Source organism: Tachysurus fulvidraco, chromosome 5 (assembly GCF_022655615.1).
Source record: "Tachysurus fulvidraco isolate hzauxx_2018 chromosome 5, HZAU_PFXX_2.0, whole genome shotgun sequence".
Taxonomy (NCBI): Eukaryota; Metazoa; Chordata; class Actinopteri; order Siluriformes; family Bagridae; genus Tachysurus; species Tachysurus fulvidraco.
In genome coordinates this window covers 33482425-33510424 of record NC_062522.1, presented here as the reverse complement: position 1 = coordinate 33510424, position 28000 = coordinate 33482425, and the positions used below count along the sequence as shown (strand labels likewise).

Genomic DNA, 28000 nt, shown 5'->3' with positions numbered 1-28000 from the left:
ATATAGGGAGTTTTTATTTATATATAGGGAGTTATTATTTATATATAGGGAGTTATATATCAGAGTGAATACACAGATCTCTGTTGTACACCATACTTTGCTCACTAACACTACACAGTTATAATGCAGTGTTAATTATTGAGTTTGCAAAGTGTAAGAGATGAGCCGAAGGAGAAGATCGAGAAGGCCGGGTACACGGGCTGGGAGAAAGGAAAGACGAAGGTGTGGATGGGGTAGGCGCGGTCCTGCACATTATAGAAGGTGGCGGTGCAGTTATCACAGTCGAGCAGGACACCCACGCGGCTCGGGTTCGGGTTGGTCAGCACGGTCTCGCTGCTGTTGTGCCACGCCGAAAGCTTGATGTTAAACCACTCGATACACCAGGACTGCGTGTTCCGGCCCAGACGGCTGGAAGGACCTTTCCGATCGATGGAGCCGTACGCCAGACCCAAACCGCAGAAGTTATTGCTGCTCATTTCAACCTCCCAGTAATGACGGCCGTGAGAAAAGCTCTGATTACAGAGCACCTGTGAGAATCAAACAGGAAGTGATGTACATGAGGCGTATTACAGAACGTTTTGTCTAATAACATAATCGTTGCTAACTGTTGTTGTGATGTCATGGTTTCAGACCTGCCAAAACGTAGTGAAGCGAGATGGGATGTCTGGGTACGGAGACGGATCGTCTGATACGGACGCCTTGGTGTTGTTCTCAGAGAGAGCCACTTGATTATGTGCCGTGCTGAAGTCAAAGGTGAGCATGGTGGCATCTAGATTTACACACACACGTACGTATGTACACACACGCACGTACACATATACACACACACACACACACACACACACACACGTGTACACATACACACACACACAGTTCTGTAGCTGATCAGAAAAAACGTTCTGTGAATTGTTTTTTTTGTTTTTTTGTCACTCACACTTCAGCAGTTCACTCCTTATAGCAGGGCTGATGGTTGATGGTGGACTCGTATCCACTGGAACTGGTGAGAAAGACAAAATAACAAACATTTTTTTTACTTTAGCAGTTTCTTTTGTCCTGCACCTGTCAGAAGGTGGGATGTGCACACAATTACTTATTTAAAAGACAAAATGACATGACTCACTCACTCACTTTCTACCGCTTATATAAACAATAAAAAGATTTTTTGCAGACGATTTTTATTGGTTTTTTTTTTTTTTTTAGAAAGTTCTAGTTAAATTTAGTGAAACTTTAACATCAATTCAGAACCATAACATGGGTTATGTCTCAAACCAAGGAGTGTTAATATACTAGTGCACTAGGACAATGTGGTACACTATGACGTAGTGCACTAGGACAATGTGGTGCACTAAGATGACGTAGTGCATTAGGACAATGAGGTGCACTAAGATGGTGTAGTGCACTAGGACATTGTGGTGCACCAAGATGACATAGTGCACTAGGACAATGTGGTGCACTAAGATGACATAGTGCACTAGGACAATGTGGTGCACTAAGATGATGTAGTGCACTATGACAATGTGGTGCACTAAGATGATGTAGTGCAATAGGACATTGTGGTGCACTAAGATGATGTAGTGCACTAGGACAATGTGGTGCACTAAGATGACGTAGTGCAGTAGGACATTGTGGTGCACTAAGATGATGCAGTGCACTAGGACAATGTGGTGCACTAGGATGATGTGGTGCACTAAGATGACGTAGTGCACTAGGACAATGTGGTGCACTAAGATAACGTAGTGCACTAGGACAATGTGGTGCACTAAGATGACGTAGTGCACTAGGACAATGTGGTGCACTATGACGTAGTGCACTAGGACAATGAAGTGGACTAAGATGATGTAGTGCACTAGGACAATGAAGTGGTCTAAGATGATGTAGTGCACTAGGACAATGAAGTGGACTAAGATGACGTAGTGCAATAGTACAATGTGGTGCACTACGATGACGTAGTGCACTAGAACAATGAGGTGACTGAGATGACGTAGTGCACTAGGACAATGTGGTGCACTATGACGTAGTGCACTAGGACAATGTGGTGCACTATGACGTAGTGCACTAGGACAATGTGGTGCACTAAGATGATGTAGTGCACTAGGACAATGTGGTGCACTCTGACTTAGTGCACTAGGACAATGTGGTGCACTAAGATGACGTAGTGCACTAGGACAAAGTGGTGCACTAAGATGACGTAGTGCACTAGGACAATGTGGTGCACTAAGATGATGTAGTGCACTAGGACAATGTGGTGCACTCTGACGTAGTGCACTAGGACAATGTGGTGTACTAAGATGACGTAGTGCATTAGGACAAAGTGGTGCACTAGGATGACGTAGTGCACTAGGACAATGTGGTGCACTAAGATGACGTAGTGCACTAGGACAAAGTGGTGCACTAAGATGACGTAGTGCATTAGGACAATGTGGTGCACTAAGATGATGTAGTGCATTAGGACAATGTGGTGCACTAAGATGATGTAGTGCATTAGGACAATGTGGTGCACTAAGATGATGTAGTGCACTAGGACAATGAAGTGGACTAAGATGATGTAGTGCACTAGGACAATGTGGTGCACTAAGATGATGTAGTGCACTAGGACAATGAAGTGGACTAAGATGATGTAGTGCACTAAGATGATGTAGTGCACTAGGACAATGAAGTGGACTAAGATGATGTAGTGCACTAGGACAATGTGGTGCACTAAGATGATGTAATGCACTAGGACAATGTGGTACACTAAGATGATGTAGTGCACTAGGACAATGAAGTGGACTAAGATGATGTAGTGCACTAGGACAATGTGGTGCACTAAGATGACGTAGTGCACTAAGATGATGTAGTGCACTAGGACAATGAAGTGGACTAAGGTGATGTAGTGCATTAGGACAATGAAGTGGACTAAGGTGATGTAGTGCACTAGGACAATGAAGTGGACTAAGATGACGTAGTACATTAGGACAATGTTATGCACTAAGATGACGTAGTGCACTAGGACAATGTGGTGCACTCTGACGTAGTGCACTAGGACAATGTGGTGCACTAAGATGACGTAGTGCACTAGGACAAAGTGGTGCACTAAGATGACGTAGTGCACTAGGACAATGTGGTGCACTAAGATGATGTAGTGCACTAGGACAATGTGGTGCACTCTGACGTAGTGCACTAGGACAATGTGGTGTACTAAGATGACGTAGTGCATTAGGACAAAGTGGTGCACTAGGATGACGTAGTGCACTAGGACAATGTGGTGCACTAAGATGACGTAGTGCACTAGGACAAAGTGGTGCACTAAGATGACGTAGTGCATTAGGACAATGTGGTGCACTAAGATGACGTAGTGCATTAGGACAATGTGGTGCACTAAGATGATGTAGTGCATTAGGACAATGTGGTGCACTAAGATGATGTAGTGCATTAGGACAATGTGGTGCACTAAGATGATGTAGTGCACTAGGACAATGAAGTGGACTAAGATGATGTAGTGCACTAGGACAATGTGGTGCACTAAGATGATGTAGTGCACTAGGACAATGAAGTGGACTAAGATGATGTAGTGCACTAAGATGATGTAGTGCACTAGGATAATGAAGTGGACTTAGATGATGTAGTGCACTAGGACAATGTGGTGCACTAAGATGATGTAATGCACTAGGACAATGTGGTACACTAAGATGATGTAGTGCACTAGGACAATGAAGTGGACTAAGATGATGTAGTGCACTAGGACAATGTGGTGCACTAAGATGATGTAGTGCACTTAGATGATGTAGTGCACTAGGACAATGAAGTAAACTAAGATGATGTAGTGCACTAGGACAATGTGGTGCACTAAGATGATGTAGTGCACTAGGACAATGTGGTGTACTAAGATGACGTAGTGCACTAGGACAAAGCGGTGCACTAAGATGATGTAGTGCACTAGGACAAAGTGGTGCACTAAGATGACGTAGTGCACTAGGACAATGTGGTGCACTAAGATGACGTAGTGCATTAGGACAATGTGGTGCACTAAGATGATGTAGTGCACTAGGACAATGAAGTGGACTAAGATGATGTAGTGCATTAGGACAATGTGGTGCACTAAGATGATGTAGTGCACTAGGACAATGAAGTGGACTAAGATGATGTAGTGCACTAGGACAATGTGGTGCACTAAGATGACGTAGTGCACTAAGATGACATAGTGCACTAGGACAATGTGGTGCACTAAGATGATGTAGTGCACTAGGACAATGAAGTGGACTAAGATGATGTAGTGCACTAGGACAATGTGGTGCACTAAGTTGATGTAGTGCACTAGGGTTTTTGCTCTTGGAGACAGTCATCTGGAGCTGTTGTTATCTACTTAGGTACTTGTTTGTGTTCTTTTTTTTTCCAGTGTTGCAGTGTTTAGTTTCCTCACTGCTCCGTTTGTCTGTGATCTGATCAGTGAGCTGCACAGAACATGATCATTCTTTTTCTTACCAGGAACAGGAGGTCTGATATTCATAATAAGCGGGCTGTCCATGCTCCTGAAATCCATTCCTTCGCTAGGACCTCGTCCACTTTCTGAGTAGAAAAAAACAAACACAAACACTTTTATGAGCTCTCAATCAATCAATCAATCAATCAATCAATCAATCAATCAACTACTGAACTAATCAATCAACCAACCACCCAATCACAATCGATCAGTCATCCAACCCATCAATCACTGAACCAACCAATCAAATCAATCACTGCACTAATCAATCACCCAATCAACCAATCAGTGCACTTTCTTTCTTCTGTTCTTCTCGTCCTGGTGGTCCAGCTGCAGGCTCTCGTGCCCTCATGGGGTTCGAGTGGTTAACTCACAGTGCCGAGCCCAAGCGCAGATAAAAATGGGAGGGTAGTTTCAGGAAGGGCATCTGGAGCAAGACCTGTGCCAAGTTAAACATGTGGACCAGATGATCTGCTGAAAGAACAACCGCCTTCTTCCTAGTTATTCTTCCTTTCCACTACTCTATTCTTTTAGTTCTGCTTTTTTCCTTCTTTCATTTTCTCCCTGCTTTAACGTGATCAAGTCATCAGGGTCCAGACGCATTACTACACAATACTGGAACCCTCATCCATCCATTCTTTATTTCTTTCTCCGTCCATCCATCCATCCTCGTCTATTACTATGATTCTAAGTACACATTTTGATGATAAAGCTTTCTGTATTTTATAATCCAGGGTTTTAATCTATTGCAATTTTTAATTGTGTTGAAGGACAGAACAAAGCTTTTAAACTATAAAGTCTCTGAATCTGTGGAACAAACAAGGTCGACTACATTTACACGTCTCTGCTTTTTAAATCGTGAACCTTGTTTTTTTTTTTATTCTGCTTGAACTTACTTTCTGCTTTGGGATCTTTGCGGTCGTGATCTCTGTGATCTTTTCGCTCGTGATCTCTGGGATCTTTGCGGTCGTGATCTCTGGGATCTTTGCGCTCGTGATCTCTGGGATCTTTGCGCTCGTGATCTCTGGGATCTTTGCGCTCGTGATCTCTGGGATCTTTGCGCTCGTTGTGATCTTGGTTCTCCTTTTTGTCTCCTTTAAAACACAGATATTAAACTGCAGAATGTTTCACAGTGCATCGTTATTAAGGACGATTTAAGAGTGTAAGATCTTTTAAAGCAGTGAGTGTGAACGAGTAGGAACGTCCTCAGTGTCTTACTCGGTTGTGGTCTCCTCCTTGATCCTCCAGGACCACCTTTGGGCTGTGATCCAAAGTCTTCACGTGGGGCAGGACCTAAAGACAATATATTGATCATAGATGTGGTGTTTTACCTGCATGCTGCTGAAAGTAACGTAAATGAAAAAGAAATCAGAAGTAAACGTTCTGCAGGTGAGTTTATGTGGTGACCATTTTTCAAACCATCTTATAGAAGCTGCAGTGGTGTTCGACCCTCAGACAGGGAGTTTATTTCAGTAAACAATAACAGACAATATTAAACAGCGCCTCGAAACTTTCAATGCTTTCTGACTAAACCGCTTCTCCCCTGATTTACCCTTCATGAATTTAGCCCCGCCCACTAACATTTTCAGTGCTGCAAATCACTCAGTGGAGTCTAAAACTTATTACTGATCAAAAAACATTATTGATTAACAGATTTGAATGAGATGTAAAATAAGTCATAATCGCTTTCTTTTACTATCTAGCCTGACTGTGAGTTTTGTTCATGAATAAACAGGATAAGAAAAAAAATCACAAACTGTTTCTTTGAATTTATTTTAAATTTAACATTTATTGTCAATATTGGGCTTGCGGATCATGCGGGTACTAGGGTACTCTTTGCTGTGACCCAGGAAAAACCTGCTGTAGTTTACAGAAAACACGGCCAGCCAGTTAGCTTTCAGTGTTAAGCTAATGTTGCTAAACTTCTGTATTATGCTTATGTGTGTTATTTATACTTAAGTGATCCGTTTAAATTAGACAGAACTGACCACTGGGGGGTGCTGTTAGCCACGAGTGCTTGGACCCCGTGGATCGCTGTTATGCAGCTATGTTAATAATGACTGTTGATTATTATTCATTGAGACACTCACCAGGTTCCCTCGGGTTTGGAGGATTACCTGAAGCTCCGCCGCCACCTAAAATACAAAACACACACTTTGTTCCCTTTGACTTGTCTCACTTTCACCAGAGCCCGGCTTTCCCGGAACTGTAAAGTATTTCAACATCAGAGCTCCGTATAAGCGTTTACATTCAATTACAGAACAGGACGAGGACACGGGGACATGGACAAAGATACACACCTGGTTTGTGAAGGAATATCCCGTTCTCCAGGATTTCCTTAATATGCTCCTTCAGGTACACAATGTTAGATCGGTACGCGATGACGCGCTGAGAATCCAGGTGGATCCGAGGGCAGTAAGGTTCAAACTTCACCACAAAGGGCAATTCCACAGATGCCTACAGCACAGAGGAGCATCAGATTTACAAAATGTTGTCATTTTCTCATAATCCAGTTATTCAGACAGGAACAAGGCTCTGATGTCCCTCTAACATTTACAGATCTATTTACAGATATAAAGCACATATGTACAATTAACTACTTATAGATAAGAAATAATGATCATAATTATCCACCTGGTCAAAGTTACCTGTTAATTACCATTATTTAATAATTATCCAATCAATAATTGCACCTTCATAATTCTTCATAAACTCATCATTTAACTGGTGTTATGTAGTGGTTCATGATTCGTATATGAGCTGCTCTAGCTACTGCATTATGTTAAGTGATGATGATCAGGATAACTATGATAGTTAATCTTGACTAAAGTTAACTGACTTAAATCACCTGCTCATTATGACTGTAATTACAGCCACATTTTAAAGCCACTTGTCTTTGAGCAGGTCAGATCTTCACAGAATTCCTCTGGTCAGCGTGCCCAGGTTCTTACCTGTAAGAAGTCCAGAGAGTGAGATCTGGCCAACAGGTTGGTGATCTCATCTCTGGTGGAGCTCATCTGCTCAATGTTCTGGTTAAATTTCTTGATCAGGGTGTTGAGCTTGGTGTTGCCGCTCTCCATTTCTTTATCCAGAGCGTCCATGGCCTCTCGCTCGTCCCTCTGCAGCATGTCCCGGATCTGCTGATACTCGGCCTCCAGAGCGCGCTTACGCACCGCCAACATGTCCTGCAGAGGAACGCCGGATCGGGTCAGCTACGGGGAAACACTCACGAGTGGCTGAACGCACACCTTTATTTATTATCAACCAGAAATGTATCACCTTTATATAACACTAAGCTCCGCCCCCTCAGTGGAGGAAATAATATCATGAATACAGTATTTTCCGCACTATAAGGCGCACCGGATTATAAGGCGCAATTACGGGTCTATTTCTGTACTTAACCCATACATAAGGCGCACCGTATTATAAGGCGCACCGTATTATAAGGCGCTCCGTGTTGTAAGGCGCATGCTAAAACATTCGGTCTACAAAAAAGGTAACCGAAGCAAAACAGTGAGTTTAGTTGAACTTTATTCTACTATTTAACACACACACATTATTTTTTAATCAATCTTCTCAAATCCATCAAAGTCCTCATCTACTGTGTCTTCTTAACTTGCCGCAGTACATTTTCTTGCTTCCTCCATTTCTGACCCATAGATACATTGATGTTGAATTCTTTCGCAGCTCTATTCCCATTTACAACAGTGTAACTGATAGCCTGTAGTTTGTATTGTGCCTCGTAAGCATCTGATTTTTATTGGCGGATGGCAAACCAACTTAAGGTGCATTTACCGCCCCCTACTGGACTGGAGTGTGGAGCGGAAAATGGTTAGGAAGAAACAAATGTTGTTTTGCAACATACAGGTAGTTATACTGTACCTACCGGAGGCTTTTAGGTGCGCCTTATAGTGCGGAAAATACTATAATTATAAATAATCGTGCATCTGAACCTTTCTGTATCGATGAAATAAATGTTTTTATTGTCAGAATTAAAGATTTATTTCACTTATATAAATATAAATACACAGGAAATCTCTTCAGGGCTATATGAGTTAAAGGTAAAGTGGGCGGAGCTTAAAGCCTCCTTAACAGCACTGTGGTTGTCTACAACAATAAAAAAGGTTTGTAAAGGATTATAAAGTTTTGTAAAGTATCATAAGTAAAATTTGTCCTTAGTTACTGTTGCTAAGCTGTTAATGCTCTATCTTTTGTGGAGGGAAAAGAATTAGTAAAGGATCTGATTAGAGGTCGGTTTCGTCCTGATTGATTCATCACAACAGCTTTTCCACACACGTACACACACACACACGTACACACACACACATATATACACACACTTACACACATGTACACACCCTAGAAGGCATTAAATTTGCCTTCAGTCAGAGAACACCCACTAATAATATCCCTGATATAAGAGTGAGTCAACATGAAGACATCTTAAGAATACAAAGTTTCTCTCTATCTAACACACACACACACACACACACGTACACACACACACACGTACACACACACACACGTACACACCCTACGAGGCATTAGATGTGTTAGATTTGCCTTCAGTCAGGAAACACCCAGTGATAATATCCCTGATGTAAGAGTGAGTAAACATGAAGACATCTTAAGATTACAAAATTAAAAACACACACACACACACACACACACACACACACACACACACACACACACACACACACACACACACACACACACACCTTGAGCTTGTTTTGCTGCTCCCTCATCTGTGTTATGGCTGTCTGGTTCTTTTCCGTTTTCCCATCCAGAAAGTTCAGCTTGTCCCTCAGATCCGTCTGAACAAACCAACAGATAAACAAAATTCACACCACGACAACATTTACAAAACTCCACCCTGTATCTCATCACGTCTGTTTCTCCTGAAGTACTATGTGAGATGTGTTTAGTGATCCTGAGCGTGTAAGCGAGCGGCCACGTGTCGCTCTGATGTCACAACCGATAGATCACTTTAACAGAGAGTCGGGTTTCACTGCTGGACTCAGAGTAACATGAACAAGAACTCCAGAGTGAAAGTAATGAGGACGCCGGAGTCCCGGGACGGAACGGAGCGTGACGATAGTAGCGTCAGCAGGAAAGTTTCAGGTGATTAAGCAGCATGTAGAGTGTAATGGAAACCTGTTTCATTATCAGAACAGACGGAGCAGCTCACCGAGGTCAACTGATCCAGGAACAAAGAAAGATAAAGTCAAGATATAGTGTGACTAGCTGAGAAAAACAGAAGTAAACAGCCTATGAATGTTTTTGTTACCTTCTAATGAGTTTTTCCTTTTCCTAAATCTCTGGTTTAAAAAGATAATCTATAAAAACTAAGTGTAAGGAAGGCTCGAGGCTTTTCCTCTCTGAGACAGCTTCGGGTCCTGTTGTGCAGCAGGACAAGAGGATCTGAACCCTGCTTCAGCTATAAGACGAGGAACTGCTAAAGCACTAAAGTCCCGCTGCATCTCTCTCTTTAGCAGCAGGATGTCGAACGGCATTGTGGGTAATGGAAAAAAAAGGTCTGAATTTTATTAGAAATTGACTCCTGTAATTTATACACATCAATAAATCAGGGTGGAGTTTTAAGATTTATTTATTAATTAATTTAATTAAAGTAATTTTGACTCGTCACCTCGATCTTCGTGCGCTGTTCGCTGGGGGTGGAGAACCCGCACTCCTTATGACTCTGCTGCAAACAGCTGCTACAGATGCTCCTCTTGTGCCGCGCACAGAAGAATTCCATCAGATTCCCGTGCTCTGGACACAGGCGTTCCGCGAGGTCGGAGGGCGGCTCGCACAGCTCGTGCGTGCGGAATCGAGGGTTCTCAGTGTGAGGGCGCACGTGCTCTGAGCAGAACGACGTGATGCAAGTCAGACATGTTTTTACTGCCTTGACCTTTTTGCATATGTCACACATGAGGGGTTTGGGCTCGGGACGTGATAAGCGCATCGCGCCGGCGGCACCGAAGACGCCGTCTGTCCCTTCGTCTGACCCCATGCCACTTCCAGCTTTGGCCCTGAAGGTTTCCACCACCGCGCTGAGCACCGTGTTCTTCTTCAGGTCTGGCTTGGTGTGGTAATGTGTGCGGCAGTGAGGGCAGAAGTAAGAACTCTTACTGCTCCAAGTCTCCTGGAGACACATTTGGCAGAAGTTGTGGCCACAGTTCAGACTCACCGGCTCGTTGAAAGGACCCAAGCAGATGCTGCATGTCAGATCTTCCTCGAGGCTCAGCAGAGCCACGGCGTCGGTCACTTCAGCCATGAAGTACAACGTGAGAAATGCTCAAGACTGTAGGAGAAGCAGGAATGAAGCTGAATACACACAAAACACACAGTAAACATCTACACAAGCTGCTCTGATGAGTTCCAGCTGAAGTGACAAACATCCTGTCGACTTTCAGGAATTGCTGCAGAAACTTATGTGTTTGAGCCCGAATTCCTTAGATAATCATCACTGGGAGAATTTCCACACACTGAAAGCTCCTCCAACATTAGCCTGGATTTAAAGTCTTTTTTGTTTGTTTGTTTTAACTTTTTATCAATAGAAACACGAGTAAAGTTTCATCATTACTATTAAACATTGTGCCCTGTTACAGTGAGGCCCAGAAAAGCTGTAGACCAAATGGGTTTAAGATATAAAACAAAAATCTGACAAAATACTCATCTCTACTTCACAGCTCCTCTTCTCTTATTCATCTCTCCCTCTTCTCCTCCCTCTTCCTTATCTCTACCTCTTCCTCTTCTCTTTATCTCTTCCTCTTCATCTTCCCTTCTTATCTAGCTCTCTTATCTCTTCCTCTAACTCTACCACTTCCTTATTTCTACCTCTTCCTCATCTCCTCCTCTTCTCTTCCCTTTTCCTCTTCCTCTTCTCGTCCCTCTTCCCTTAATCTATTCCTCTTCCTTATCTGTCATTACTGACTAAATCTCACACACTCGACATTAATCTGCTCAGATTCACAACACCACACACAATAAATGAAAACAGAGCTAAAAGTCTCCTAGTACGGTGGCCGAGAAGTGCAAAACACATTAACAAATCCGAATACATATTAACAAATGTAAAAACAAATTAACAAATCCGAATACACATTAACAAATCCGAAAACTCATTTACGAATGCAAAACAAAACAACAAATCCGAAAACACAACAACAAGTCAGACAACCAGGAAACGGTAGGTATCGTTTGTGAATAGAAACTTACCGATCATCGGACAAAACACCTGTCATTCAAGATATACAGGTATGGAATCTTATGTGTAATGTGTAAAGTTCTCCGCTTAAATATAAGAAAATAAACAGAATGAATCCCCAGTAATCCACAGTAAGGACAATACATTTTGTACACTTTTACACACACATTCCAATGACAGGTGTGTTGTCCAATGATCGATACGTGTTCCAATCACAAACTCCTAGACAACAAATAATTGGAGAAAATAAAAGTTATAATTCTTGTGACAAACAGAAAGCAGTCTGAGGCCCTGAGGCAAGTTTCCGCTCAAACTAACCTTTTCACTCTGAGGTTTATTCATCTAATGTATTAAACAAGTGAATTATAAGGTTTACTTACAGAGTGTCGAGTTAAATGAAGAAGGTGTTCTGTAGTTTCGTTTCTTTAATAAGTAAATGGGTACCAAAATTACCGTAAACACGCGCACGAAAGCGCACATGAAATACGACATAATTCGTGAACAATCTAAACAAATTAAAACATTCAATATTCTTCATTTGTAATTAATAATACGTTATTAATAATACCGCAAATCTGTGCTGATGTGAGGACATGGATGCGCGGATCTCAGTAGGTTCGGGTGGTTTGGGAGGATGTGTGAGCGTATACACGCGGCGTTACGGTAAACACGGGGCGCTGACGAGCTGTATGTTCATCTGTCTGAATATTCGATCTTTCAAGACTTTATTCTTTAATCTACATCCGATATATTTAGTAAAAAAAAAGGAATTTAGAGCAGTAGACAATTATAAAGAATAGAAAGAAAGAATAGAAAGAAGCAAACAAACAAAAGGCATGAATCTGTTCCGGCGAAAAAACTACAAACAGCGGCACTAAAAATACAGGGCTCTCAAGTTTTGAAGACAGGCAAGCGTGACATCTCCAAATACTAAGCATTTGTTTAATTTCCATTTATTAATGTGTGTGTGTGTGTGAGAGAGTGTGAGTGTGTGTGTGTGTGTGTGTGTGTGTGAGAGTGTGAGAGAGTGAGTAAGTGAGAGAGAGAGAGAGAGAGATATTATGACTGGTGGTGTTTATTGTAAGTGTTTGTTACCTTTTTGGACCCCTTTATCATGTGTAATGTTGCTCCCATTTAAAACAGTTCAGCACAAGCACAGACATTTTTAGGGACATGATTGAGGACAATGTCCCGTCCAGAGACAAACTGTTTCGTGTTGAGGTTTTGTTCAAACCGACTGTTGAGTTGTGCTATACCACTGCTGCGGCTAGCGTTGCATTCGGATGACAAATGGATGACAGAGACAGGTTACCTTTAGCCTTTCTAGGCATATTTATTTTTCTTACCGTCTGCACATCAGTCTCACGGCCAGACAGTTCAACAGTATTTAAAAAAAGGGCAACCGTAACACATTTAGGACAAACCAATTAACGCAAATGCTTTTACTTAATTAACTTATATTTTTAGTGCCTCCTTGTGACCCACTCATCTACATAGCACAGAAATGCACAGCATTATAACAACATACAACCGAGGACATATTTTAATATGTTTTTTTTTCCATTGGTTGTTGCGTTAAATCTCACCCAGATACAATAATGCTATTATCTGATTGGCTATTGTGTAGCCTCTTGTTTTGATTGGCTGATAAGTGTCAGGCTCGACTAAGAACTCCAGGTGATGCACTTGGTTCCTGCCCGTTTCCATAGAGACAGCGGTGCGGACTGATACGTTTTGGGCGCTGCGGCTTATTAAATATGATAAATAGTCAAAAAGTTTTTCTGCGTGAGAAATACGATGTGTGTCGGGAGCGCGGGAGAAAAGACCGACATGACGGACTGTCACTCTCAGTGTGTGATACGACAGCCCTGAGAATATTGTCAAAGATAATAATAATGAAATGAGAAAAATGACATGTTTCGGTTCTCAGTTTTAGATATAAATGAAAAATCTGATTTTATTAATTAGTGATTTTTTTTAAATACCACTAAAGACAGCAGATGTGTCCAGAGTTTCATTTAAACATGATGTCAATTAACAGTGTAAACATTTTAATCTGGTTTTTGATCAGCTTTAGAAAAAACTTCAGATTGGGGAAAAATTGTTAAAGGTTTTTCCTTTTAAATACAACCATCAGTTAGCACAAACCCAACAGCATGAGGAGTGTGTGCTGTGATAAAGGTTAGGGCAAGCTTAACCCTAGTCCATATATATATATATATACACACACACACATTCCTGGTGTTTTTGCACTCTAACAAATCCTTTATATTAATCTGAATAACTTCAAAGTAAACAGAAAAAGGTATAAAAATATTAAATAGTAAACTCTATAGTTACTTATAGTCTAAATAGTAAAAAAGATGTTAAACTTTAGTGAACTTTTCCATTTCACTTGTAATTCTTTTGCATATTTATAGCATTTTTTAACCAACAGCAGCAATTATCACTAACATGAACATATTTGTAATAATGATAATAATAATAATAATAATAAAGAAATAAGCTCAGTTCCTCATGCACCATACAGTAGATTTGTAACATCATAAAAGATCTGTGTCTGTTTCTCTTCTCATCCAGACAGAGACGTATTCAGCAGGAATCTACCACTTGTTTTACCACCTGTTTGTTCCCTAAAGAGTTAAAAACCTCTCCAACATATTTACACACCATGGAAGGGAAAGTGGTGGCTGGTCCTGACGAAGTTTATGTATGTGTGTAAATCAACAGGACAGAATTATAAACACTAACGCAGGAGCTCGTGTTCTGAAATAAAAAAAAAACTTTTATTTGTTCTCTAAGGATTAAATAGAACAGTTCGACACTAATGCACTGCGTAGTTTAGGGTTAAATCTGTCAGGACAAAATATAAAAAATAATTAACAGACAGATTTACAGACTTGGCTTTGACGTCACTCAGCACTGACGTTCCAACAATCACTCCTGCAGAGCTGCTGTTACAGATAATTAATCAACACCTCCTGACCAATCAGAAGCCTCACCAGCATTAATCATCACACACCTCTGAAGTTTGGGTAGAAGCTGAAGCTCACAGTTCTGACAGAACAAAAGAACATAAATACAGAACGAGGAGACACTGATGGATGCACGTGTGTTTATTGTCGTTATTACAGAACAATAAAGGGAGATTTTCCACAGTTACATAAAGAAGAGACATTTCTGATTTAAGAAACTGGTTAACTGGAGAACTTCAGATTTGTGTTAAATCATCAGAACAGAAATATTCCATCGTTCTGCGTTAACGGAGTGAAGGACAGACAGTAAATCTGTTAAATGTTTGTTTAAATGTGAACAAGAAGAAGCGAAATATCGTGTTAATATTATAATCACGACATGAAACACTGCACATTTTAATCACGATACAGACACAAAATGTAATAATTATATACAGTGAACACGAGACCCGAACACGTGAGAAACGGAGAAAGATTTGAAACTCAATTTACCCTAAAGGAGAACCAACAAGTCTGTGTGTGTTTGAGTCATCTATGTCTGACCGAGGTCTACTTCTGATCGGCGTCAGTAGATCAGACGCTTTCTCCTGATCCCGGATCAGTTCTCCGGTTTCTCTTAGAACGAATGATGATCAGTAAATAAACGCTCAGTCGCTCGTGCTCACAGTTTGCACATCAGTGGCTGTCCTAAGCGGAATTATCAGCCGTGTCTGATGGAGCGCTAGGTGACATCCGGGCTCGTATGAATATTAAATTCATACCGTCATCACCCAGGTAGTCGAACCGCCCGGGTCTCGCCGTCCTCATCAGGATATCCAGGCACTTTAAAGTTACCTGAACCTGATAATCCGAGACACAAACAGTCAAAGCTTTCAATCTTAATGTCTCTCAATCACGAGCTACACCGCAACATGACGAGACAGCCTTAAAGCTCCGTCTGTCCACGACGTACCCGTCGTACTCGGGCGTGTGACGTAATCAGATACATCACAAGATTTCGGCTTGTGACATTACAAGATGATGAGATTATAATATGTTCTCAGAATACTTGAAGAAGTTCCTATGATGTACTCCAACAGCATCAAAGACAAACGCTCATGTTGTTGCTATAAAGTGATGTTCCCTTCACTCCACACATGGTCAGCTCAGCTCTGGAGTGTGTTAAGACAAAACGAACCGAACATGTTAACACAAGAGCGCACAGAGTTTCATCCTCTCACAGAGTTTAGCATGTCAGAACTCTCTGTGTTCTCTACAGAGTGTTAGAAGATATAAACCCTCGTTCCATCACCAGGTCCAACTGTCCACCTGGGATCTACATACAAACCGAGCTTCCGTAAACAGCGAAGGCTTCTTAACTTGAGGAAGAGACGAGATTTAGATTAACCACTTCCTAGTTCCTAGAACACAAAGCCCAGAACTCTTCATCTGAAAATCCAGACATTATAACGAAACAAGCTGCATCTTCTCTACCTTCTTGACCCACTTGCGCACCAGACAGAAAATTACTCTTAGCTTCTTAAAAAGCTCCAGTTTCATCATTAAGCCCTTTCCAGAAGCACAAAGCGGTTCATCGTATATCAAAGTCGTCATGGCGATCGTTACCTGTCTGGTTATTATTGTGAGACAGAACTGAACTTCAGCACATGCTCGTTTGACCTCTATTTTAAAATGCGATGTCTCTCGGGGGGAGGAGGGGTTTCTGTGTGTGTGGTTGCGTGGTGATATAATGGCACCCCTACCATCAAGGCAATAAAATGCAGATAAAGTGCCAACATTCACCTGAACTTCCACAGCAGAGTGATGTATAACTCTGTTAAACACTGAGTCTCACGTCCTACAGCTCAGCTCAGTCTCACGTCCTACAGCTCAGCTCAGTCTCACGTCCTACAGCTCAGCTCAGTCTCACGTCCTACAGCTCAGCTCAGTCTCACGTCCTACAGCTCAGCTCAGTCTCACGTCCTACAGCTCAGCTCAGTCTCACGTCCTACAGCTCAGCTCAGTCTCACGTCCTACAGCTCAGCTCAGTCTCACGTCCTACAGCTCAGCTCAGTCTCACGTCCTACAGATGTTTGTCGACCCCGAGATCAATGTCACAGAAATCTTATTGATTCTTCTGCTCTCTAGCACGTGAACTTCGGCCTGGTTTGCCTGCTATCAATAAAAGCTGTGTGTGAAGTAAATGACTCAACCCTCAGGGTTCAGACAAACAGAGCTGATCATCAGTAAACATCTACAGGCAAGAGACAAAAAAAATTCAATACATGAATTAATAATGCTTTAAATTACTCGCATTATATTATAGATCTTACCCACAGGACAGCCGTTAGCATCCGAACCTTTAAAATACCTGGATTACTAATTTGACTCTCCTTTATTCCTCACTTAATGATCATTTAGAAATAAAACCGCAAACCCGAGTCGCTTTACCTTTTGTTCACACTAGAAAGTGACCATTACACGTCCCATGTAGTTATACATTCTGGGCTTTGGCCTTCATTTAATATCTATATGACCTCGATAACGAGCTTATCGGTGCTAGTGTGAACGACAGGTAGCGAGATATTAGGTATTATAATGATATTAAACAATCAGAATCAACCAAACGTTAATCAGTCGTACAATCACCACAACCACTGATTTCAACAACTAGTATATTGACTGAACCTATAAAATCTTTTTAAACGTTTAAATCTGAATATTTCTGTATCTCAGGGATATATAGGGAGTTATTATTTATATATAGGGAGTTATTATTTATATATAGGGAGTTATTATTTATATATAGGGAGTTATATATCAGAGTGAATACACAGATCTCTGTTGTACACCATACTTTGCTAACTAACACTACACAGTTATAATGCAGTGTTAATTATTGAGTTTGCAAAGTGTAAGAGATGAGCCGCTGGAGAAGATCCAGAAGGCCGGGTACACGGGCTGGGAGAAAGGAAAGACGAAGGTGTGGATGGGGTAGGCGCGGTCCTGCACGTTATAGAAGGTGGCGGTGCAGTTATCACAGTCGAGCAGGACACCCACGCGGCTCGGGTTCGGGTTGGTCAGCACGGTCTCGCTGCTATTGTGCCACGCCGAAAGCTTGATGTTAAACCACTCGATACACCAGGACTGCGTGTTCCGGCCCAGACGGCTGGAAGGACCTTTCCGATCGATGGAGCCGTACGCCAGACCCAAACCACAGAAGTTATTGCTGCTCATTTTAACCTCCCAGTAATGACGGCCGTGAGAAAAGCTCTGATTACAGAGCACCTGTGAGAATCAAACAGGAAGTGATGTACATGAGGCGTATTACAGAACGTTTGGTCTAACGACACGATCGGCTGTTAACTGTTGTTGTGATGTCATGGTTTCTGACCTGCGAGCACACGGTGAAGCGAGGTGGGATGTCTGGGTACGGAGACGGATCGTCTGATACGGACGCTTTGGTGTTGTTCTCAGAGAGAGCCACTCGTTTATGTGCCGTCCTGAAGTCAAAGGTGAGCATGGTGGCATCTAAATTTACACACACACACACACACACACACACACACACACACGCACACGCACACAGACACACACATACACACACACATTTCTGTAGCTGATCAGAAAAACCGTTCTGTGAATTGTTTTTTTTGTTTTTTTGTCACTCACACTTCAGCAGTTCACTCCTTATAGCATGGCTGATGGTTGACGGCGGACTATCCACTGGAACTGGTGAGAAAGACAAAAAACATCACGATAAACAATAAAGAATTTTATTGTTTTTTTTTTTTTTTGAGAAAGTTCTAGTTAAGCTTAGTGAAACTTTAACATCGATTCAGAACCATAACATGGGTTATGTCTCAAACCAAGGAGTGTTAATATACTACAGATGTAGTGCACTAGGACAATGTGGTGCACTAAGATGACGTAGTGCACTAGGACAATGTGGTGCACTAAGATGACGTAGTGCACTAAGGTGATGTAGTGCATTAGGACAATGAAGTGCATTAAGATGACTTAGTGCACTAGGACAATGTGGTGCACTAAGATGACAGTGCACTAGGGTTTTTGCTCTTATAGACAATAGTTATATAGAACGGCTTGCGTGCGGTCACGTCTCCTCGAGACATTTTATAATTTCCTTATGAAGGGAATAAATAAGTTATATATGGTGTTATACAGCACAAACAAATAGCACCGGGTTGAGACGATTTGGACGACAATCCGATTCTATTTGTGATCCAATGTCCCATTCATAAAAACGGTTTCTTTAAATGACTCAGGACTGAAAAAACAGTACATTGCGCCCTTCTATTGGGGAATTTTTTTGGGGGAAAAGTGTAATAAAATTTTTTTTTAGATATTTCTGTAATTTCTTTCATTAATCTCATAATTATTTATACACTGTAAATGCATGCAGGAGCTCCTTATAAAATATGTGTTGGCTATTAATAGAGCCTTGCTTGTTTAATTATACTTGTCTCTTTAAAAAAGTCGTTCTATATACTTATTGTTTAAACACGGTCACGCTTTTTCTGTGCTTGCGCGGTGCTGGTTTTTACTGTTTGCAGTGTTTTTCCCCATTTTAACTGTGGAGTTTAGCATTCTAGATCTGTGCTTGAAATGTTCAGGTAATGTATTCCGTTTTCTTTCTTAGCTAATCTCCAATGCTCTGTGATCTTGCATCTTACCTGCAATGTACTGTAACTTCTCTGTCTGTACTAATATTGTAAGATGGATTTTGTCCAATAAAAATGCGGAAAAATATAAATTATGTATTGTCTTAAGTTTTCTGAATGCTTTTAACAGTCAATAGACATTTAACATGTTTCTGGCCCATTAAAAACATTTATTTACCTTAATCACTGCATAGTGAAGAAAACAAAACAGGAAAAAAAAACTTCTGGCAGAGGAACAAGGTGAGCATTTGCTCTTAGATTTTTTTTTTTTTTTTTTAATTTTATTTAAAATTAAATGTACTTCAAAGCATGTGTGCAGCACAATACAATGACGTGCCGTCACAGTTTTTGTTATTTCTGAGAAGGGGAGATATACTTGACGTCCATTTCAGCGGCACAAACCGGCACAAATCGAGCACAAACGAATGACACCAGTTTTGTGTGATTTAGACGAACTGGGGCGGAGAGTGACGTCACAGTTCCCGGAAATATTTTGGTTTTATCTCAGGAAGGAAAACAGATACAGCGTATGTTTTAATGGCACAAATGTGCACAAATGAACTAAGCCAGTTTTGAGCGATTTGGGCAATGTGGGGTGGAAAGTGACGTCACACGGTCAAAAAAATAATGTTTAATATCACAAACACCAAACCAGCACAAATGTTCGTTTTTGCGGCACAAATAGCACAAACGAATGGCATAGTTTTGGTGATTATTTCTTTTTATGGGGTGCCAACTTCACGGAGATGATCTGGAGCTGTTGTTATCTACTCAGGTACTTGTTTGGATCTGCTTTTTTCCAGTGTTGCAGTGTTTAGTTTCCTCACTGCTCCGTTTGTCTGTGATCTGATCAGTGAGCTGCACAGAACATGATCATTCTTTTTCTTACCCTGAACAGGAGGTCTGATAGTCATATCCATATCCAGATGGTCCATGCTCCTGGACAACGCCGAATTCATTCCTTTGCTAGCACCTCGTCTACTTTCTGAGTAGAAAAAACAAAACACAAGAGACAAACAAACAACACTTTTATGAGCTCTCAATCAATCAATCAATCAATCAACTACTGAACTAATCAATCAACCAACCACCCAATCACAATCGATCAGTCATCCAACCCATCAATCACTGAACCAACCAATCAAATCAATCACTGCACTAATCAATCACCCAATCAACCAATCAGTGCACTTTCTTTCTTCTGTTCTTCTCGTCCTGGTGGTCCAGCTGCAGGCTCTCGTGCCCTCATGGGGTTCGAGTGGTTAACTCACAGTGCCGAGCCCAAGCGCAGATAAAAATGGGAGGGTAGTTTCAGGAAGGGCATCTGGAGCAAAACCTGTGCCAAGTTAAACATGTGGACCAGATGATCTGCTGAAAGAACAACCGCCTTCTTCCTAGTTATTCTTCCTTTCCACTACTCTATTCTTTTTGTTCTGCTTTTTTCCCTCTTTCATTTTCTCCCTGCTTTAACGTGATCAAGTCATCAGGGTCCAGACGCATTACTACACAATACTGGAACCCTCATCCATCCATTCTTTGTTTCTTTCTCCGTCCATCCATCCATCCTCGTCTATTACTATGATTCTAAGTACACATTTTGATGATAAAGCTTTCTGTATTTTATAATCCAGGGTTTTAATCTATTGCAATTATTTGAATTGTGTTGAAGGACAGAACAAAGCTTTTAAACTATAAAGTCTCTGAATCTGTGGAACAAACAAGGTCGACTACATTTACACGTCTCTGCTTTTTAAATCGTGATCCTTGTTTTTTTTTTATTCTGCTTGAACTTACTTTCTGCTTTGGGATCTTTGTGAACTTTGTGAACTTTGCTCTCATGATCTTTGGGATCTTTGCGCTCGTGATCTCTGGGATCTTTGCGCTCGTGATCTCTGGGATCTTTGCGCTCGTTGTGATCTCGGTTCTCCTTTTTGTCTCCTTTAAAACACAGATATTAAACTGCAGAATGTTTCACAGTGCATCTGATTGTTATTAAGGACGATTTAAGAGTGTAAGATCTTTTAAAGCAGTGAGCGTGAACGAGTAGGAACCGTCCTCAGTGTCTTACTCGGTTGTGGTCTCCTCCTTGATCCTCCAGGACCACCTTTGGGCTGTGATCCAAAGTCTTCACGTGGGGCAGGACCTAAAGACAATATATTGATCATAGATGTGGTGTTTTACCTGCATGCTGCTGAAAGTAACGTAAATGAAAAGGAAGTCAGAAGTAAACGTTCCGCAGGGGAGTTTATGTGGTGACCATTTTTAAAACCATCTAGAAGTCGATATCAGTGATGTAATCTGTTGTACATTATTATTCACTTTATTATTATTATTATTATTGTGCTAAAGTGTAAGGAGATTCCTGTAGTTTACTGAAAACACAGCCAAACAGTTAGCTTTCAGCGCTAAGCTCCTCATGTGTGTTATTTATACTTAAGTGATCCGTTTAAATTAGACAGAACTGACCACTGGGGGGTGCTGTTAGCCACGAGTGCTTGGACCCCGTGGATCGCTGTTATGCAGCTATGTTAATAATGACTGTTGATTATTATTCACTGAGACACTCACCAGGTTCCCTCGGGTTTGGAGGATTACCTGAAGCTCCGCCGCCACCTAAAATACAAAACACACACTTTGTTCCCTTTGAAGTTAAACCGAGGCCTTGAAATGATTAATGAATAATTCACTGATACGAGTTAGCTAAAGATCACCAGGATCAGTCAGGGACACTACATGTATGTTAGTCTCACTGTTAGCCGCCACCTTTACTACGGATTTCATCGGTCAGTAACTTATTTATTTATTTTATTTTTCTCTTTGTCACCTGTGCAACTCGTCTCACTTTCACCAGAGCCCGGCTTTCCAGGAACTGTAAAGTATTTCAACATCAGAGCTCCGTATAAGCGTTTACATTCAATTACAGAACAGGACGAGGACACGGGGACACGGGGACACGGACACAGATACACACCTGGTTTGAGGAGGAATATCCTGTTCTCCACCGGCTCACGCAGGATTTTATTAATCTGCTCCTTCAGGTTAACAATGTTGGAGTGGTACGCGATGACACGCTTAGAGTCCAGGTTGATCCGAGGGGAGAAAGGGTCAAAGTTCACCACAGAGGGCAATTCCACAGATGCCTACAGCACAGAGGAGCATCAGATTCTTTTAATTTCTTGTCATATTCTTATAATCCAGTTATTCAGACAGGAAAGAGGCTCTGATGTCCCTCTAACGTTTAATATCAAACTCATCACCACGGTGACCTTTCCATCGTTAACATTAATTAAACCAGGTGATCTATTTACAGATATGACGCACATATGTACAATTAATCAATTAAAATTAATCACTTATAGATAGGAAATAATTATCATAATTATCCACCTGGTCAAAGTTACCAGAGTTAATTAGCATTATTTAATAATTATCCAATCAAGAATTTCACCTTCATAATTCTTCATAAACTCAGCTGCTCATCATTTAACTGGTGTTATGTAGTGGTTCATGATCCGTATATGAGCTGCTCTAGTTACTGCATTATGTTAAGTGATGATGATGATGATGATCAGGATATCAGTCAATCATAATAAATATTGATATTAAAGGTGCGGTCTCCGATGTTTGAGAAATGCTTCAGAAAACTGAGTCAGGACCACAAACTAAAAATCAAAACAAAAATCGAAACAAACCTGTAGCCAATGAGCAGAAAGGGGCGGGTCTTGTCGGAGAGAGTGTTTCTTTCTTTTTTTTATCCTCCATGTCGATGCTAAATCCACTTTCTGCTAATGTCACACATGCGCACTGAACACTCTCTCCGCCCATATTGACAAGACACGCCCCTTTTTGCTCATTGGCTACACGTTTGTTTCGATTTTTGTTTTGATTTTTAGTATGTGGTCACGACTCAGTTTTCTGAAGCATTTCTCAAACATCGGAGACCGCACCTTTAATAGTTAATCTTGTTAGAATGTTGACTGACTTAAATCACCTGCTCATTATGACTGTAATTACAGCCACATTTTAAAGCCACTTGTCTTTGAGCAGGTCAGATCTTCACAGAATTCCTCTGGTCAGCGTGCCCAGGTTCTTACCTGTAAGAAGTCCAGAGAGTGAGATCTGGCCAACAGGTTGGTGATCTCATCTCTGGTGGAGCTCATCTTCTGAATGTTCTGGTTAAATTTCTTGATCAGGGTGTTGAGCTTGGTGTTGCCGCTCTCCATTTCTTTATCCACAGCATCCATGGCCTCTCGCTCGTCCCTCTGCAGCATGTCCCGGATCTGCTGATACTCGGCCTCCAGAGCACGCTTACGCACCACCGACATCTCCTGCAGAGGAACGCCGGATCGGGTCAGCTACGGGGAAACACTCACGAGTGGCTGAACGCACACCTTTATTTATTATCAACCAGAAATGTATCACCTTTATATGACACTAAGCTCCGCCCCCTCAGTAGAGCCTAGCGTATGAACTGGGAAGATTTTACTGTGTGAATATTGTGAATAATTATAAATAATCGTGCATCAGAACCTTTCTGTATCGATGAAAATGTTTTTATTGTCAGAATTAAAGATTTATTTCACTTATATAAATATAAAAACACAGGAAATCTCTTCAGGGCTATATGAGTTAAAGGTAAAGTGGGCGGAGCTTAAAGCCTCCTTAACAAGCAGTGTGGTTGTCTACAACAATAAAAAAGGTTTGTAAAGGATTATAAAGTGTCATAAGTAAAGCTTGTCCTTAGTTACTGTTGCTAAGCTCTTACTGCTTGATCATTGTGGAGGGGAAAGAATTAGTAAAGGATCTGATTAGAGGTCGGTTTCGTCCTGTGATTGATTCATCACAACAGCTCTTCCACACACGTACACACACACACACACACACACACACACACGTACACACCCTACGAGGCATTAGATGTGTTAGATTTGTCTTCAGTCAGGAAACACCCAGTGATAATATCCCTGATGTAAGAGTGAGTAAACATGAAGACATCTTAAGATTACAAAATTAAAAACACACACACACACACACACACACACACACACACACACACACACACACACACACTTACCTTGAGCCTATTTTGCTGCTCCCTCATCTCTGTTATGACCTTCTGGTTCTTTTCCGTTTTCCCATCCAGAAAGTTCAGCTTGTCCCTCAGATCCGTCTGAACAAACCAACAGATAAACAAAATTCACACCACGACAACATTTACAAAACTCCACCCTGTATCTCATCACGTCTGTTTCTCCTGAAGTACTATGTGAGATGTGTTTAGTGATCCTGAGCGTGTAAGCGAGCGGCCACGTGTCGCTCTGATGTCACAACCGATAGATCACTTTAACAGAGTCGGGTTTCACTGCTGGACTCAGAGTAACATGAACAAGAATTCCAGAGTGAAAGTAATGAGGACGCCGGAGTCCCGGGACGGAACGGAGCGTGACGATAGTAGCGTCAGCAGGAAAGTTTCAGGTGATTAAGCAGCATGTAGAGTGTAATGGAAACCTGTTTCATTATCAGAACAGACGGAGCACCGAGGTCAACTGATCCAGGAACAAAGAAAGATAAAGTCAAGATAAAGTGTGACTAGCTGAGAAAAAAAATAAAAGGACAAAAGGATCTGAACCCGCTTCCACTGTAAGTCGACGAGCCGCTAAAGCACTAAAGTCCCGCTGCATCTCTCTCTTTAGCAGCAGGATGTCGAACGGCATTGTGGGTAACGGAAAAAAAGGTCTGAATTTTATTAGAAATTGACTCCTGTTATTTATACACATCAATAAATCAGGGTGGAGTTTTAAGATTTATTTATTAATTAATTTAAAATTTAATTTTTTTTAAAAGTAATTTTGACTCGTCACCTCGATCTTCGTGCGCTGTTCGCTGGGGGTGGAGAACCCGCACTCCTTATGACTCTGCTGCAAACAGCTGCTACAGATGCTCCTCTCGTGCCGCGCACAGAAGAATTCCATCAGCTTCCCGTGCTCTGGACACAGGCGTTCCGCGAGGTCGGAGAGCGGCTCGCACAGCTCGTGCGCGCGGAACAGAGGGTTCTCCGTGTGAGGGCGCACGTGCTCTGAGCAGAACGACGTGATGCAAGTCAGACATGTTTTTACTGCCTTGACCGTGGTGCACATGTCACACATGATGGGTTTGGGCTCGGGACGTGATAAGCGCATCGCGCCGGCGGCACCGAAGACGCCGTCTGTCCCTTCGTCTGACCCCGTTCCAGCTTTGGCCCTGAAGGTTTCCACCACCGCGCTGAGCACCGTGTTCTTCTTCAGGTCTGGCTTGGTGTGGTAATGTGTGCGGCAGTGAGGGCAGAAGTAAGAACTCGTACTGCTCCAAGTCTCCTGGAGACACGTTTGGCAGAAGCTGTGGCCACAGTTCAGACTCACCGGCTCGTTGAAAGGACACAAGCAGATGCTGCATGTCAGATCTTCCTCGAGGCTCAGCAGAGCCACGGCGTCGGTCACTTCAGCCATGAAGTACAACGTGAGAAATGCTCAAGACTGTAGGAGAAGCAGGAATGAAGCTGAATACACACAAAACACACAGTAAACATCTACACAAGCTGCTCTGATGAGTTCCAGCTGAAGTGACAAACATCCTGTCGACTTTCAGGACAGAAACTTTACAAGTCCGAAAGCTGTAGACCAGTGGCTTTAAGATCTATAACAAAAATCCTCTTCATCACATCCCTTTCTCTTCTCCTCCCTCTAACTCTTCTCTACTTCTTCCTCTTCCCTTCATCTCTACCTCTTTCCCTTCTCCATCCTCTTCCTCTTCTCTACCTCTTCCTGTTCATCTTCCCTTCTTCTCTAGCGCTCTTATTTCTTCCTCACCTCTTCCTCATCTCTACCTCCTCTCTCTTCCTGTTCATATACCTTTCTTCTCTAGCTCTCTTATCTCTTCCTCTTCCTCACCTCTACCTCTTTTCTACCCCTTCCCTTCATCTCTTCCTCCTTCCTCTTCTCGTTCTTCCACTCTTCCGCACTTCCTGTTCATCTTCCCTTCTTCTCTAGCTCTCTTGTCTCTTCCTCACCTCTACCTCTTCCTCATTTCTACCTCTTCCCTTCATCTCTTCCTCCTTCCTCCACCCTTCCGCACTTCCTGTTCATCTTCCCTTCTTCTCTCTTATCTCTTCCTCTCTTCCTCTTCTCTGTCGTTACTGACTAAATCTCACACACTCGACGTTAATCTGCTCAGAATCACCACAACACACACAATAAAGATGAAAACAGAGCTAAAAGTCTCCTAGAGAACAAATAAGAGGAGAAAATAAAAGTAAAATGTCGTCATAAATCTTGTGACAAACCGAAAGCAGCCTGAGGCCTGAGGCGAGTTACACTTTATTCAGATAATATAAAAGTAATTATAAGGTTATAAGGTTTACTTACAGAATGTCGAGTTAAATGACGGTGTTCTGTAGCGACTCCACACACACACACACACACACACACACACACTCTCTCTCTTTCTCACACACTCACACACTCACACACACTCTGCTGGGGTTTCATCGCAACACTAAGTTTCGTTTCTTCAATAAGTGAATTACCGTAAACACGCGCACGAAAGCGCACATGAAATACGACATAATTCGTGAACAATCTAAACAAATTAAAACATTCAATATCCTTCATTTGTAATTAATAATACGTTATTAATAATACCGCAAATCTGTGCTGATGTGAGGACATGGATGCGCGGATCTCAGTAGGTTCGGGTGGTTTGGGAGGATGTGTGAGCGTATACACGCGGCGTTACGGTAAACACGGGGCGCTGACGAGCTGCATGCTGACGTAAATATTCGATCTTTCAGGACTTTATTCTTTAATCTACATCCGATATATTTAGTAAAACAAATTAATTTAGAGCAGTAGAAAATTATAAAGAATAGAAAGAAGCAAACAAACAAAAGTCATGAATCTATTCCGGCGAATAAACTTATAAATAATAACAGCGGTTACACCGCCACCTAGTGGTGGAGTAAACAAACAGCGGCACTAAAAAATAAAGAGTTTATAAATTCTAAAATATCTTAAGTTAAATAGAATATTAAGATGTCAACGATAACAACAATGATTAAACAATAGGTTGACATTCAACCGTTTAAAAAAATTAAAGAATCAAATATCAATGTGTATTTACAGATTTCTAAAATGTTTACAGAGGATTAAAGGGTTAGTTTAAGTTCAGTTTAAAGTTCAGTTTAAAGTTAAAGTTCAGTTTAAAGATAAAAATAAAACAAATAAATATCAGTCATCACAGAGCTGAAGTAAACGACACGATCGACTTTTCTTTGTAACAGACCAGATTTTATTGGTAAACAGAAATATCTGCAGGACAAAAATGACATGTTTCGGTTCTCAGTTTTAGATAAATGAAAACAAATCTGATTTTATTAATTAGTAAATTAAATTACTTAAAAAAATACCACTAGAGACAGCGGATGTGTCCGGAGTTTCACTTAGACATGATGTTAACAGTGTAAACATTTTAATCTGGTTTTTGATCAGCTTTAGAAAAAACTTCAGACTGGGACAAATTGTTGAAATTATTTCTTTTTAAATACAACCATCTATTAGCACAAACCCAACAGCATGAGGAGTGTGTGCTGTGATAAAGGTTAGGGCAAGCTTAAGTGTGATAATGAAGGGGAAAACCCTAGTTCATATATTGTATTTAT

At 41.4% G+C, this 28000-nt stretch overlaps 3 protein-coding genes across 8 annotated transcripts in view; all 3 read right to left on the bottom strand.

Moving 5' to 3' along the window:
• Nucleotides 1-3: 3 nt before the first annotated feature.
• LOC125141225 (E3 ubiquitin/ISG15 ligase TRIM25-like) lies at nucleotides 4-11208 on the bottom strand. Of its 2 annotated transcripts, XM_047813961.1 has the most exons (12): nucleotides 10110-11208; nucleotides 9181-9276; nucleotides 7411-7644; nucleotides 6760-6916; nucleotides 6550-6594; nucleotides 5678-5752; nucleotides 5434-5553; nucleotides 5356-5385; nucleotides 4462-4545; nucleotides 935-997; nucleotides 633-769; nucleotides 4-527 (listed from the first exon to the last, which is right to left on the bottom strand). In XM_047813961.1, exons 1-12 carry the CDS (start codon nucleotides 10737-10739, stop codon nucleotides 132-134), a joined length of 2067 nt encoding a protein of 688 aa, XP_047669917.1. In that variant the 5' UTR covers nucleotides 10740-11208; the 3' UTR covers nucleotides 4-131. The 2 variants fall into 2 exon arrangements, with proteins under 2 accessions (XP_047669917.1, XP_047669916.1); XM_047813960.1 differs by having other exon boundaries at nucleotides 5356-5553.
• A 3565-nt stretch (nucleotides 11209-14773) lies between these two features.
• On the bottom strand, nucleotides 14774-26867 carry LOC113656871 (E3 ubiquitin/ISG15 ligase TRIM25). Of its 5 annotated transcripts, none has more exons than XM_047813956.1 (13): nucleotides 26709-26867; nucleotides 25170-25820; nucleotides 24383-24478; nucleotides 23403-23636; nucleotides 22280-22448; nucleotides 22133-22177; nucleotides 21877-21921; nucleotides 21377-21451; nucleotides 21103-21246; nucleotides 20198-20293; nucleotides 18299-18358; nucleotides 18021-18157; nucleotides 14774-17914 (listed from the first exon to the last, which is right to left on the bottom strand). In XM_047813956.1, the coding sequence occupies exons 2-13, from the start codon at nucleotides 25791-25793 to the stop codon at nucleotides 17519-17521; spliced, it is 2121 nt and encodes a 706-aa protein (XP_047669912.1). In that variant the 5' UTR covers nucleotides 25794-25820; nucleotides 26709-26867; the 3' UTR covers nucleotides 14774-17518. The 5 variants fall into 5 exon arrangements, with proteins under 5 accessions (XP_047669912.1, XP_027024101.2, XP_047669914.1 ...); XM_027168300.2 differs by having other exon boundaries at nucleotides 25170-25843; nucleotides 26709-26864; XM_047813958.1 differs by lacking the exon at nucleotides 21103-21246.
• A 745-nt stretch (nucleotides 26868-27612) lies between these two features.
• Nucleotides 27613-28000, bottom strand: part of card14 (caspase recruitment domain family, member 14) — a gene marked incomplete at its 5' end in the record, with an annotated part of 16917 nt that continues 16529 nt past the window's right edge. Inside the window, one exon of the mRNA XM_047814129.1 lies at nucleotides 27613-28000. This exon is cut by the window's right edge and continues 922 nt beyond it.